Here is a 13,352-nt window from a genome sequence, read left to right as displayed (position 1 = left end):
ATTAATGGCCATGCCACTTCTGATGAGGTCGTCGATGACAGGGGAACAACTGTTGGCCACCTGGTGGTCGTATCCATCATGATGAGGAGGTGAGTCAACCCACGGGAGGGAGGCAGGCGCCTGGCCTGGGTGGGAAAGGCCATGAATGGGGTCAAAAACACGGCGCTGCCAGACAGCAGACACCACAGTGGAGACATCACAGAGGAGTGTGGAAATGGCATCATCAAACATGATATACTCCAGACGCAATTCGGTGGCAGCGGTTTGGTAGAGTCGGCAGCCTGGTCGACAGCCTTGGCAGTGTAATCAAGCCCCAGGTGAATGGCCCCCGCTAGTCGGCAATGTAGTTGTCCATGCGAGCCACGTGCTGGATGTGTGTAATGAACTCGGATATGCCGGCAAACTGACATTGCGATGTCTTGGTCATGGCAAATGTCAGTGGCTTGTGGTCCACCAAGGCAGTGACCTGGTGGCCCTCCAGGAGGAATCGGAAATGTTGGGTGGTGAGGAAAACGCCTAGGAGCTCTCTGTCAAAGGTGCTGTACTTCCGTTGGTCACAGAGCTGCCTGCTGAAGAAGGCCAGTGGTTGCCAGACCCCACCCACAAACTGCTCACACACTTTTCCCACAGCGAAGTCTAATGCGTCTGTCGTGAGGGCGTTTGGGGGAGCGGGAGACGGCGCGCCACCAGAGTTGGATTGGCCAACCTTGGCAGAGTTGAAAGGTTGTTCCATCCCCGGGGATCAGTCCATTTCATCCCTAGGCCCTTTTCCCCGCTGGGCCTCATACAAGGCCCACATGAGGTCAGCTGCGTGGGGAATGAACCAGTTATAAACGTTCACCATACCCAAGAACTCTTGCAGGGAGTTCAGCGTGGAGGGGCATGGAAAACTGGCAACGATGTCCACCCTGGTGGCAAATGGGCCGGCTACCTGTGTGACATGGTGCCCGAGGAAGGTAATTTCACAAACCTGGCTTGACGATGAGCTATTGCTCGCTGAGTTGTTCGCAGGTGGAGGTGTGTCAGGTGTTCCTCCACATCTGTGCTGGCCACCAGGATGTCATCCAAGTAGACAAACAAAAGGTGATTGGCCAGGCAAACCCTGTCCGCCTCCTGAGCAGTGAAGGGTAGTTTTGGGAGGAGGAGTAGAGAGAAATGGCCCGTGTGGTGCCCACCCGGCACTGGAAGCAGGAATATGTGAGTGAACAGGAATGAGGGATCAGCTGAGTCCAATACAGCAAGCATCCTTTCCTTCAATTCGGATGGTTTTTCGTCCCAGAGGCTGTTGCCTTCACCAGTTCAAAGAACCTCAAAGGGTATTACTTGAGCGCATCATACTTGCCGATAGCTGGTGGAGCCACCACACACATTGCTGCTGCCACATGCAAGTATCTCCTGTGTTACATCTCTCAGCTGGAACTGTGCTGAACCCATGGCCGTGTTGCCAAGTCGGGCAACATGACAGTTGTGGCATATACAGGTCCTTCTCAAAACATTTGCATATTGTGATAAAGTTCATTATTTTCCACAATGTAATGATAAAAATTAAACTTTCATATATTTTCATTGCACACCAACTGAAGTAGTTCAAGCCTTTTATTGTTTTAATATTGATGATTTTGGCAAAAAAGTAAAGAAAAACCAAAAATCTCAAAAAATTAGCATATGTCATCCGACCAATGAAAAAAAAGTGTTTTTAATACAAAAGAAAAAGTCAACCTTCAAATAATTATGTTCAGTTATACACTCAATGCTTGGTCGGGAATCTTTTTGCAGAAATGGCTGCTTCAATGCGGCGTGGCATGGAAGCAATCAGCCGATAGCACCGCTGAGGTGTTATGGAGGCCCAGGGTGCTTCGATAGAGGCCTTAAGTGTTGGGTCTGGTGTCTCTCAACTTCTTCTTCACAATATCCCACAGATTCTCGGCCAGTTGAGCACAGTAATACCATGGTCAGTAAACCATTTACCAGTGGTTTTGGCACTGTGAGCAGGTGCCAGGTCGTGCTGAAAAATGAAATCTTCATCTCCACAAAGCTTTTCAGCAGAAGTCCAAAATCTCCTGATAACTAGCTGCATTGACCCTGCCCTTGATAAAACACAGTGGACCAACACCAGAAGATGACATGGCACACCAGAGGTCACTGACTGTGGGTACTTGACACTGGACTTCAGGCATTTTGGCATTTCCTTCTCACCAGTTTACCTTGATTTCCGAATGACATGCAAAATTTGCTTTCATCCGAAAATAGTACTTTGGACCACTGAGCAACAGTCCAGTGCTGCTTCTCTGTAGCCCAGTCCAGGCGCTTCTGCCGCTGTTTCTGGTTCGAAAGTGGCTTGACCTGGGGAATGCGGCACCTGTAGCCCATTTCCAGCACACGCCTGTGCACTGTGACTCTGGATGTTTCTACTGCAGACTCAGTCCACTGCTTCCAAAGCTCCCCCAAGGTCTGCAATCAGCCCTTCTCCACAATCTTCCTCAGGGTCCGGTCACCTCTTCTGGTTGTGCAGCATTTTCTGCCACACTTATTCCTTGATACAGCACTCTGGGAACAGCCTATTTGATCAGAGATTTCTTTCTGTATCTTACCCCCTTGCTTGAGGGTGTCAATGATGGCCTTCTGGACAGCAGTCAGGTTGGCAGTCTTACCCATGATTGTGGTTTTGAGTAATGAATCAGGCTGGGAGTTTTTAAAAGCCTCAGGAATCGTTTGCAGGTGTTTAGAGTTAATCCGTTGATTCAGATGATTAGGTTAATAGCGCGTTTAGAGTACCTTTTCATGATATGCTAATTTTTGAGACAGGAATTTGGGGTTTTCATGAGCTGTATGCCAAAATCATCAGTATCAAAACAATAAAACACCTGAAATATTTCAGTTGGTGTGCAATGAATCTAAAATCTATGAAAGATTAATTTTTATCATTACAATCTGGAAAATAATGAACTTTATCACAATATGCTAATTTTTTGAGAAGGACCTGTATGCTTGCATTGAAATCTGTCATTACTGCTCACATAGGGGTCACCAATTGTGGAGATGCAGTAAATGACGAGGCGAGGAGATGAAGGCAAGTCATGTCTGTTTTACACACAAAACTGATTGCTGACAGAGTAAGCAGAAATATACTCTCCTTCAACCCTTTAAAGTCTATCATCACTTTGGACCATGTCCCCTCACTCAAATGTACAGGGCCCTTGTGGGTCACCATAGTACAGGGGTGGCCAAGTCCGGTCCTCAAGTGAATGATCAGCACATCAGCAAGATTTGCAAAAGCCTGACAATGAGCCTGATGATTTGAATCAGGTGTGTTGCCGTAGGGATACACCTAAAACAGGCTGGAATGTGGACCGGACTTGGCCACCCCTGCGCGTAGTACCTCCAAAATCATCACTTTTCAGGACACCCCAAAAATTTTGTTTAATCATTAACAGTGCATCATAAAAGAGAGTGAGCCATTTTCAAAATTCAAAATTGGTCACTAATCTGTAAAAATAACATCCAGATGTGTGCACTGGCCAATAGTATAGATTTGTGGATACAGTGGTACCTCTACTTATGAAATTAATTGGTTCTGGAAGAAATTTCTTAAGTAGAAAATTTTGTAAGTAGAGACGTGTTTTCCATGTAAATGCCCTTGCAAGCCCCCCGATATTCAGACATAAATGTTTTATAAAGCATAAAAATGCAAGAAAACATGTAACAAATACATGTTACAATTAGATTATTGCACAATAAATGAGAGTTGTGCATAATGTAAAAAAAAACAAAACAATAGAGTAAGGAATAAAAATGATGGCCGTTAACCTTTAAATTGCTGTCCTCATCGCTTTTTGCCCTCTTTGGTTCATGTTCTCTCTCAGAAGTGTTTTTTGCTTGGCGTTTTGTAAACAACTGATTTAATAACTTGGCGACTGTCGATACATTACGGTCATATTCTTTGGAGAGATCAACCAAACGCATCCCCCTTTCATACTTTTCTATTATCTCTTGCTTTGTTTGTATGGACAAAAATCTTATCCTTTTTTTCTTTCTTGTTTCTAATTCACGTCAAACTATCGGAACACCTCATGGCCCGACGGGCAAATGACGAGGATGCTGCATAGACATATCTATCACATCTATCTATCTATCTACCTGTCTATCTGCACACAATGGGATGCCAGGAAGATGCTAGGCTAGCCAATGGCAGAGCAGCTATGAGTATGTTGCATTCAGGAAACTCCGGAGCTGCGAGTCGCAGCCCATACTGCGAGTATCAGCCCATACTTTTACCTTTCGTATCCTGAAATTTCTTTCATAACTAGAGGCAATATTCTCCTGTTGAGGCGTTTCGTAACTTGAAAATTTCGTATGAAGAGACGTTCGTAAGTAGAGGTACCACTGTATTGTTTGTGACATAGGAGGTTTATCGGCCTGATGCCAGTCATCTTTGATCAAGCAAACAGCAGTAAACAAATATTCTCAACCAATCCACTGCTCGACTCCCATCGAGTTGTCCCATCTGGAAGAACCCTCAGCAGCTTGGAAGAAGAAATAAGCATCCAGACCCTACTTAACAGTTCCCTAGTACCAAGCTTTCAAGAAGACAGTGTTCAACTATTAGTAGATTCAGGACTGGTCATGGTCATTGCTTGACCAGCCTTCATTTCTAGGGCAACAGCAGCAGCCAACTAACTGTGTGCTTGTAGAGAGGAGCAGACAATGGAACACATCATTGAATCGTGCCTCCCCAAAGACTGACTGAAGGATTTGCCACCCTCCACTCGACAAACCAGGAGGCAACTGCTTTGCTTTGCATTCACTCATTAAATATATCAATAAACCAAGGAAGATCAGAATATGATGCTTTGACACATCAAAACAACATTGTATCTTTTATTACTCAGTTAATCTCAGTTTGAGGCTACCTGTGTTTATTAATCAAAATGTTCATTTGAATTCATTTGTATCTATTATCTAATCTATAATCTAAAGTGCAGCAGCATCCCCATTTGGTGTAAATTTTACACTGAGCTATTTTATTCGATGCTCCATCTTCTTGTCATGCTTATAATAAGCAATCAGAGGCACATTCTGGCTGAGTGGCAGACATCTTTTACATTTGGAGAAGATAGGGAATGGAGAGCCCAACATATCCGGTGTGTGAATCACTAATCAGGCTTCATTTTTGCCCTTTTCATTTCAAGCAAAGACAGAATCAGATTTTGAAACGGTAATACTGAGGCAGGCATTTTCATTTTAATTTGTCAACCAGTCTCAACTTTTTTTTTGGGGGGGGGGGGGTAACTTGAATGTTAAGTGATCTCACAAGTAACCCTGTGTTCACATTTAAAAAGATAAATAAAAACTCCTCGCTTTAATATCATGCATCTTCTTCTATCCGTGTGTCACCACTAAAGTGCAGCTGTTACCAATTAGCATGAAGTAGCAAATAGAGCTCTTTTTGGAGGGGCTCTATCCTCCTATCCTAATAACTGTGGGTAATTACAAAAAAAGATGCAGTACAGTAGAGAAGTAGCTTGGATGAAATACATTGGAGGAAGTTCAGGTAATTCCCATCAATACATTTTTAAATCACTTGTCCTCTGGTTTGCAGTCACAACATAGTGTTCATTTATAGGCATCATCAAAACAATAGCGGAACAGAAATGTTGAGGAATTTCTTTTTATAACACTTCCCCAACATATTGTACTTTCATTAACTAATCTTTAGACAATAGGGTCATTTGTACGCAAAACTTCAGAAGCTAAAGGAAAGAAAAGTTTGCCGTTTTTACAACACCAAGTCAGCTATTCACACTAATATACACTTGCAGTATATATATATATATACACTAGCTTCCGATATTTGGTAGGCATCTTAATATTTCAAAATAATGCATAGCCTATAATTCTTTATCAATATACCAAAACATTTAATGAATAAAAGGCTCACTGAAAGTGAGAGCACCAATCCTGACTGGCTGATTGGTTGGTTGGTTGGTTGGTTGGCAGCAATAACCTCAACCAAACGTTTTCTGTTGTTGCAGAGCAGACCTGGTCGCGGGAAGTTTAGATTGTTTGTCTACAAAACTGCTTCAATTCAGCAATATTCTTGGGATGTCGGACTTGAATCGCTCTCGAGAGGTCGTGCCACTGCATTTCCATTTTTTTTGGGCAGCATCGGCCTCTTTAATGGTGTCCTTCACAATGACCTCCATTTCTGTTTAATGTTTTATTTTAGAGACACTTTTGTGACCTCTCCCGTTTCATGCAAGTTAACAATTCTTAACTGTAAGTATTCAGAGAGCTCTTTTGTGCACGGTCCACATAGTAGGGCAATGTTCCTCGAGAATGGAAAACTTAAAACTGATGCGGGTTGCTTATAGGGCAGGGCTACTTTTACCAACACCTCCAGTTTCGTCACATTGATTGGACTCTCGGGTGGCTGATTCCTGATACAGATTAGCTCTTAGAGAAGTCATTAGCCTATGTTTTTCCCGATCTTTTTTCCACGGTGATTGTAAATGTTTCCTGGGTTTGACTCAGTGCTGGTCTCAAGTAACGTGAATAGGGATGGTTGTAGTCATGAAAGATATCCATCTGTCAAACTTGGGACAAAACGTGACAAAACCAATGGAGGAAGAAAAAAGTATTGTATACTGTAGCGCCAAGGAAATGCAATGCTGTCCAAATCCTTTACCGAGATACTCTAAAAGTGCAATCTCTGTCTGAATCAGGGAATCTGACATTTTAATCTGTCAGAGTAAGTGGTTGACGGGTGCTAATGTGTATCCATGTTTTGTTGAAAAACAATCATTCTAGTATGATGGCTACGTTATAATCTTTTCACATGTGTTCTTTTGCTAGAATGATATTTGACATATTTACATCAGAAACTGGCCTGTCTCCTGGTGCCAATTGTTCAAAAAATGTAATCTGGATAAAAACGATCTGGATTTGAATATCACATGTTTTGCTATCCATGTTCAGGTAATCTGTCTTACTTTTTATAATTTTTTGGATTGGGTCAGTCATCCAGATACACAGTTTTCAAGATTACCAAATCCGGGTTATCAATGCTCTAAATGGGACTCCATATCACAATGTGAGCTACCACCAATGTAAAGAACAACAGGTAGAAGAGCCAACATGGGCTCACTTCATCCTCTTTTATCTTTTATGAACACTCATCTGAGCCACAACAAATAAAAAGATGCACAAACAAATATATGGTTGAAGTCTTAAATTAAACAAAAAAGGCTCATGTCCAATAGTTAACAAAATAAAGAATGTTGTTTCTTTGAAATTAATATACAGTGATGAATGACATAAAAATGTGTATAATTTTTGTTCTTGAATCTATTTGTGGGTTTATTTCATGGGGCCGAGATCATTTTTTAATTTTTTATTTTGCTTACCTATACTGAAACGGCTTAACTGGTATCTAATGTGGACTTTACCTACTTCAACACTGTAACAGGTGAACAAATCAAGTGCAAAATATAAATACAAGTATATACGCAAAATGAAACAGATGGATTATTTGACCAATTTCAAAGTTTTGCAACATTTTCTTCCTGAAATCTAACTTGGAATCCAACCCACTGTTGAGATCAAGATACTCTTGATTTGGAGGATCAAAGTTATCCAGATCCTACTGAAATGTTTTGAACAATACAAACTGAAGGTTTGATCCATATTCAAACTAGGATTGGATGACATGATCTAATCCGATATCAGAATCTTTCCTTCCCTTTTGAACAACCCATTGTCGAGATTTGATCCAATTTGATAACCCAAATCCATTCATATTACATTTGAACAACTGGACCTAAATCTTCAAATGAAGTGGTTTCACTTCAATATTTGGCTACAGTGTGTGATGCTGCTCCAGGGACTTTATTGACGCTGATATGATGTTAATGACTATCCTTACTCTCTCCCTGTCTGTTTTAAAACTTGGAATCTTAGATATTAAATTAGATTTCCGTGACTTATCTTTGATTCAATGCCTTTGTCTTGTCTTTTCTTAAAAACAAGAATTGGATTAAATAATTGTCAAAAATCAGCCAATTTGACTACTGAAGTGCCATCAAATATTGCCTTTTCATCACCCACCAACACAAGTTGAGTGTCCACTTTGTATTGTCTTGTCTTAACTCTGTGTCATTTTTCACAGTGGGACGGTGTAGGTCCATTTCCGGACCTGGCGGAGCCCCCAAAAGGCATTCAGATGTTATGGCATCCCAGTATTGTCAAACCCTACCTTACCCTGCTGTCTGAATGCTCCAACCCAGACACCCTTGAGGGAGCAGCTGGTGCTCTGCAAAATCTTGCTGCTGGGAGCTGGAAGGTATAACCTCCAAATAATGTGTGTATTAAAATCCACAGAGAGCCAGAAAGATCGTTTGTAAAACACACTGATGCACTGGGGAGAATACCACTCTATAAGAGCTATACTACAGCATAATGTTCTGTCCTTGCAAAACACTCACATGTCCTGCCATTAGGTGGGTAACTTCCCATTTTTTAAATAAAATCCCATCAATATATCCTTCAGTGACACAATGAAAGTAGAAGCCTTTCCCAGTGAAATTGAATGAGATGCTGTGTAAGCCCTGAACAGATTGTGTAAAACAGGGATGTCAAACTCATTTTTGTCGTCGGCCACACTGTAGTTATGGTTTCCCTCAGAGGTCCATTGTGACTGAAACCATATGCTGCAAATGTACAGCTCTGAGAAAAAACGCACATATCTTTTCGGCCATTTTTACCAGTTTTCATTTTTCTCCAAATCCTCTAAATGACAATACAGCATTTGTGTTTGGACTTCTGTTCTTAGTATGTCAATGTGTATGTGTATGTGTACCTATAAATGGTCAAATTAGAAAAAGTGATCATTTTATTGTGGTCTCTTTTTTCACCTGTGTAAAATTGTCTCATTATGTTAATGTAACAACAATTTGATGGATAACTTTTGAAATAATAAGTCAATGGAAATTACTGAAACAATGGTGTATTATTTTTTTTCAAAGGTAGGATTGGTAACAGAAATACGCCATTTCTCAACATTATTAAAAATGAAGTCAATTTACAATTTCGGTACATGCTTTAGCAAGAAATGTGAGCTGGATGTTTAGCGGTTTGCATACCATCATGTGACAGGCCAGATTTGGCCCCCAGGGCCTTCGGTTTAATACCTGTGGCATGAGAGAAATAAGACGATTATTCATAGCTGCGATTGTGACGCTTTAGTCAAGCTAGTCTTTACATTTTGGATGAAAGAATGGCCATACACTACCTCCTGTGTTTAGAAAGTGTTTTCACCTCCATGTAGTTGGCCTTTCTCACTCCTCTTTCAAATCAATTGTCTTCTCTGTCAATAACACAGTACTGTATGTACATTTCTATTTGAAAAAATGCTGCTCTTGTAGGTACAGGTAGATAATTGAGTCTGAGGAGGTCCAGTTGCATTTGATTCAATGCCCTAACAATGAAATGACCTGGCCGAATGAGAATATTCAAAAGCACATTCCAATGTCATTCATTTATTGTTACTCGTTTTTGTCACAGTAGTTGATTGGCAACATTTCATTTTGTAATGGCAGATGTAACAATTCAGTCAGGAGTACTAAAAATGTTTAATACATTCTCAATCCATTTAAAAGCACAGCCAAACTTTCTGTAGGTCTCGACAACCATTAACTAAATGACAAAATCATTTCCATGGCAACTGAAATTTCCCACTCGCAGAGCAAGGTCAACAATGTTCAGTCACTCCTATGTACAGAATTTGTGCTAAGCAAAGAATTGACTAGACTTGAAGCATTAACGTGTGCCAGTGTTCTTAGAGCAGCTTTTGTCCATTTGCAACATTGAAAAAGAATGTATTTTTAAAACCACAAGTTTATTGATAAATTCTGTTACTTGACCATCTTCGTCTTTATATGTCCACGTCCAGTGGTCAGTCTACATCCGGGCTGCAGTTCGCAAAGAGAAGGGTCTTCCTATCCTTGTCGAGTTACTGAGGATAGACAATGACAGAGTGGTCTGTGCCATTGCCACTGCCTTGAGGAACATGGCTCTGGACATCAGAAACAAGGAGCTTATTGGTAAGTAACCGGCCAAAATGAGTTGAAAACACTTTGTATATATTTTCAGGCGGCAGTGTTACCTTCAACAAGGTTAATTTTGTTAAAAGGATTGACTTCTTGTGAGGGTCAGTTTCTGGGGCTTCTCACTATGGATTTCATTGAGGAAACTCAAAATGAGTTCAACTATATTAACCAAAGCGTAGGGAAGCCTTGATGTTTAATATTACCAAGTACATGCGCCTAGTCTAGTTTATAGGTTCTTACATAAACGTGTGGAAATGAAAAATCATTCACTGCCATTGACAAATTGACTTGTCTTTTCACAGTCCAGCTATTCAGTCCCAGGAAATTATTTATACATTTTTTCTATTTTTTTCAAACGTTAGGGTTAAAAGAGGGTCTGAAAATATCTGGCAGTGAATGAGTTTTGGTGAATTTTGGTGTCCTTGAGCTTGTGTGTGTTATCCAAACACATCCTGACCCGTAGGTCATTCGCAGCCAGTTTCGCATTTATTATTAGCAAGTGTGTATTGTCACATAAATCACTTAACATATTCAGCATCAAAACATTCATGTTTGCCTGCATTATACTTCTTATGCTCAACAGTATTTGATGACACTCTAATATGGCAGAGGTAATCATTCAACAAGAGTGGTTAGATCTATTCATCCATCCATTTTCCACCATTTGTCCTGTTTTGGGTCATAGGATAGCTGCAGCATAATCCAGCTGCCATGTGGGCGACAATACGGTGCAACTTGGAATCAGTCACAGGGCACATGTACAAAGTAGACAAACAGCCATTCACACGCACATTGACACCTACATAGTCACAGGGAGAACATGCAAACACTGTGCAAACACTGTGTAGCAGACGTGCTAGCCACGCGGGCACCATGGCATCAAACATACCCGCCGATAATGTAGATTCACGATTTTTTTTTTTTTTAATATAATTTCTCTGTGTTTGTTCGCTAAAGGGATCATTCCGATTCATCAGAATGAACTACTCTTTCAGGAATGACAAAAGTTTGCTCTCGATCATTCAGTCCTAGTCCCACTTATTGTGGCGCTTTCCGATACCGTGACAACAGGTAAATATGCCATGAGGGACCTGGTGCACCGATTGCCCGGTGGCAGTACCAACAACAACAGCAGTAGTGGTGGTGGAGGAAGTGGCAGTGGTGGTGCCAACAGTTGTGCTCTGGTGGGGAAGACCATGTCGGACGACACTATCACAGCTATCTGCTGTGCTCTGCATGAGGTCATCACCAAAAACATGGAGAACACCAAGGCCCTGAGGGATGCCGGGGGCATAGAGAAGCTCATTGGTGTCGCCCGAAGCAAAGGAGACAAGTAAGTGGAATGTTATTTACAAGACACAGAGCAAATAGAAATATGTTGTTGTTTTTTTAATGACAGAGGGAGAAGAGACAAGATCTTATTTATATCTTACATTGTATGTATTCTATATGACTGAATGCAGGGTACAGCTGCTCAGCTAGTTGTGGGAATACTGACATGGTATCATTTCCGGATTATGCTTTTGTACATCACTGTATTGGGGGAAAAAAAATCATGATATTTATTGTTGACTTAGTGGTACTTTAACATCAATAGCTGGTTGACAATATACAAGAAATACCGTAAACACCTCTTACAAGTCCATGTACATTACTAATGAGCAACCAAAGTGGATATGCATTTAGTAAGTGCCTTTGGCTTTTGCGTAAAATATTTTGCTTTGTTACTGAAGTAACTTTTTCGCACCCAAATTCTCCATTTGCCATTCATGTTAAGGTCAGCAAATGACATTCGAATCAATACACATCATGCACTTTTCCAAAAAAAGACGTCATCGTTCAACAAATGAAAACTCCAATTTATCAAAGTGCTAAATGGTAAATGCAGTGCATGTACATGGAGCTTTATCTTCATCGTACATTTCCGAAGCCAAATTCACTTATCTCATTCAAACATATTGGCGGGTAGCCTACACCAGCGCGTTGATGCAGCGTATCAACCCACGGAACTGTTTTTCTTTTCAGTTTAAAATAACTTACTTTCAATCTGAAGGATTCTATGACCCATTCTGACTCAAATCGGAATTCTGAATTGGCGTTTTTTTCAATGGCCAATTTGCAACTCATTGGAAACACAGATTCGTGCACAGCCCTAGTGTCAAGTTAATTTTTCAAATGAAAGAAAATAAACTCATTGGCCCTGTTTGCAATTGATAGTACAGTATTTACAATCAAATCATCCAAAATAATAGCATCTACAAAAACTACTTATTGGTTAAATTTCCTAAGGCCAGTAAGGCCAATTAAAATTGTTGGATGAACAGTGTCGATAATAATTTTCACTACCGGTATATATTACAGAAGGCAGACTGGCTTTATTCTCTCTTGTTTTTCTCCTCTCTGCTGAATTCCCAGACATAGTCCCAAAGTGGTGAAAGCAGCATCTCAAGTGCTGAACAGCATGTGGCAATACAGAGACCTACGCAGCCTTTACAAAAAGGTATACACAGTAGTCCAATTTGCTGATTTCCCACTATTTGCACTGAAACTACTAAAAATGTAGTCATTAACCACTAATTGTGCTCACGCTTTCCTTTTCTCATCCTTCTCTCTAGGATGGCTATTCCCAATACCACTTTATCGGCTCTTCTTCCACAATAGAAAGGGACAGGCAGCGGCCTTATTCTTCTTCTCGGACGCCGTCCATCTCTCCTGTGCGGACCTCGCCAAACAATCGATCAGGTGAGTGTGTATCTTTGTAGCCTTCCTAACGTCTCCTTTGGTCCATATACTGTATATCACCAAGAGTTTTTCAACCTTCACTCTGTAGTAACATAAGAAAACAATTCTGCTGTCTAACTCCTACTGATTGGATTTTTAGATAGATTAAATACAGAAATAGGGCCCTATATTCATGTCCAGTGCAAGTCTAGAGCAAAGCGCGGTCTAAGCACTGAGCTCTCTGCCTGCACCTCCATCAAATCTACCAAAATTGTGTTACACCACCTGCGCTACAACTCGGACCTGGTTCCATCAGGCGTAAAATGGAGTCTATTTCCAGCTACCAAATTGTCATGTATGCCAGGAACAGTTAAAAGGAAATAGCCTCGGAACGAGCAGCGTGACGCACGGAAATCAAGACAGTTTTTATGCCCAAGTGCACTTGAACATAGAGCCCATAGGCTCTATCTTAGAATTGCTCAAATATGAAGTTTAACAGGCACCCAAAGACCTTATTGCAGAATTAAA

The 13,352-nt window shown here is 41.0% G+C and overlaps 1 protein-coding gene across 9 annotated transcripts in view; it reads left to right on the top strand.

Annotated features, from left to right (window-relative positions):
• Nucleotides 1-13,352, top strand: part of ctnnd2b (catenin (cadherin-associated protein), delta 2b) — a 166,315-nt gene that overhangs the window by 146,551 nt on the left and 6,412 nt on the right. For 6 of the 9 annotated variants that reach the window (XM_086042890.1, XM_086042891.1, XM_086042893.1 and 3 more), the window contains 5 exons: nucleotides 8,165-8,338; nucleotides 9,947-10,097; nucleotides 11,175-11,436; nucleotides 12,510-12,603; nucleotides 12,719-12,845. In XM_086042890.1, coding sequence (XP_085899016.1) covers nucleotides 8,165-8,338; nucleotides 9,947-10,097; nucleotides 11,175-11,436; nucleotides 12,510-12,603; nucleotides 12,719-12,845 — 808 coding nt within the window. The remainder of the gene's footprint in view (nucleotides 1-8,164; nucleotides 8,339-9,946; nucleotides 10,098-11,174; nucleotides 11,437-12,509; nucleotides 12,604-12,718; nucleotides 12,846-13,352) is intronic. The other 3 variants (XM_086042892.1, XM_086042897.1, XM_086042899.1) reach the window with 1 other exon arrangement.

This window comes from Filicampus tigris, chromosome 10 (genome assembly GCF_054856515.1).
Source record: "Filicampus tigris isolate MCC_2025a chromosome 10, RoL_Ftig_1.0, whole genome shotgun sequence".
Lineage (NCBI taxonomy): Eukaryota > Metazoa > Chordata > Actinopteri > Syngnathiformes > Syngnathidae > Filicampus > Filicampus tigris.
This window is presented reverse-complemented; position numbering and strand designations above follow the sequence as displayed.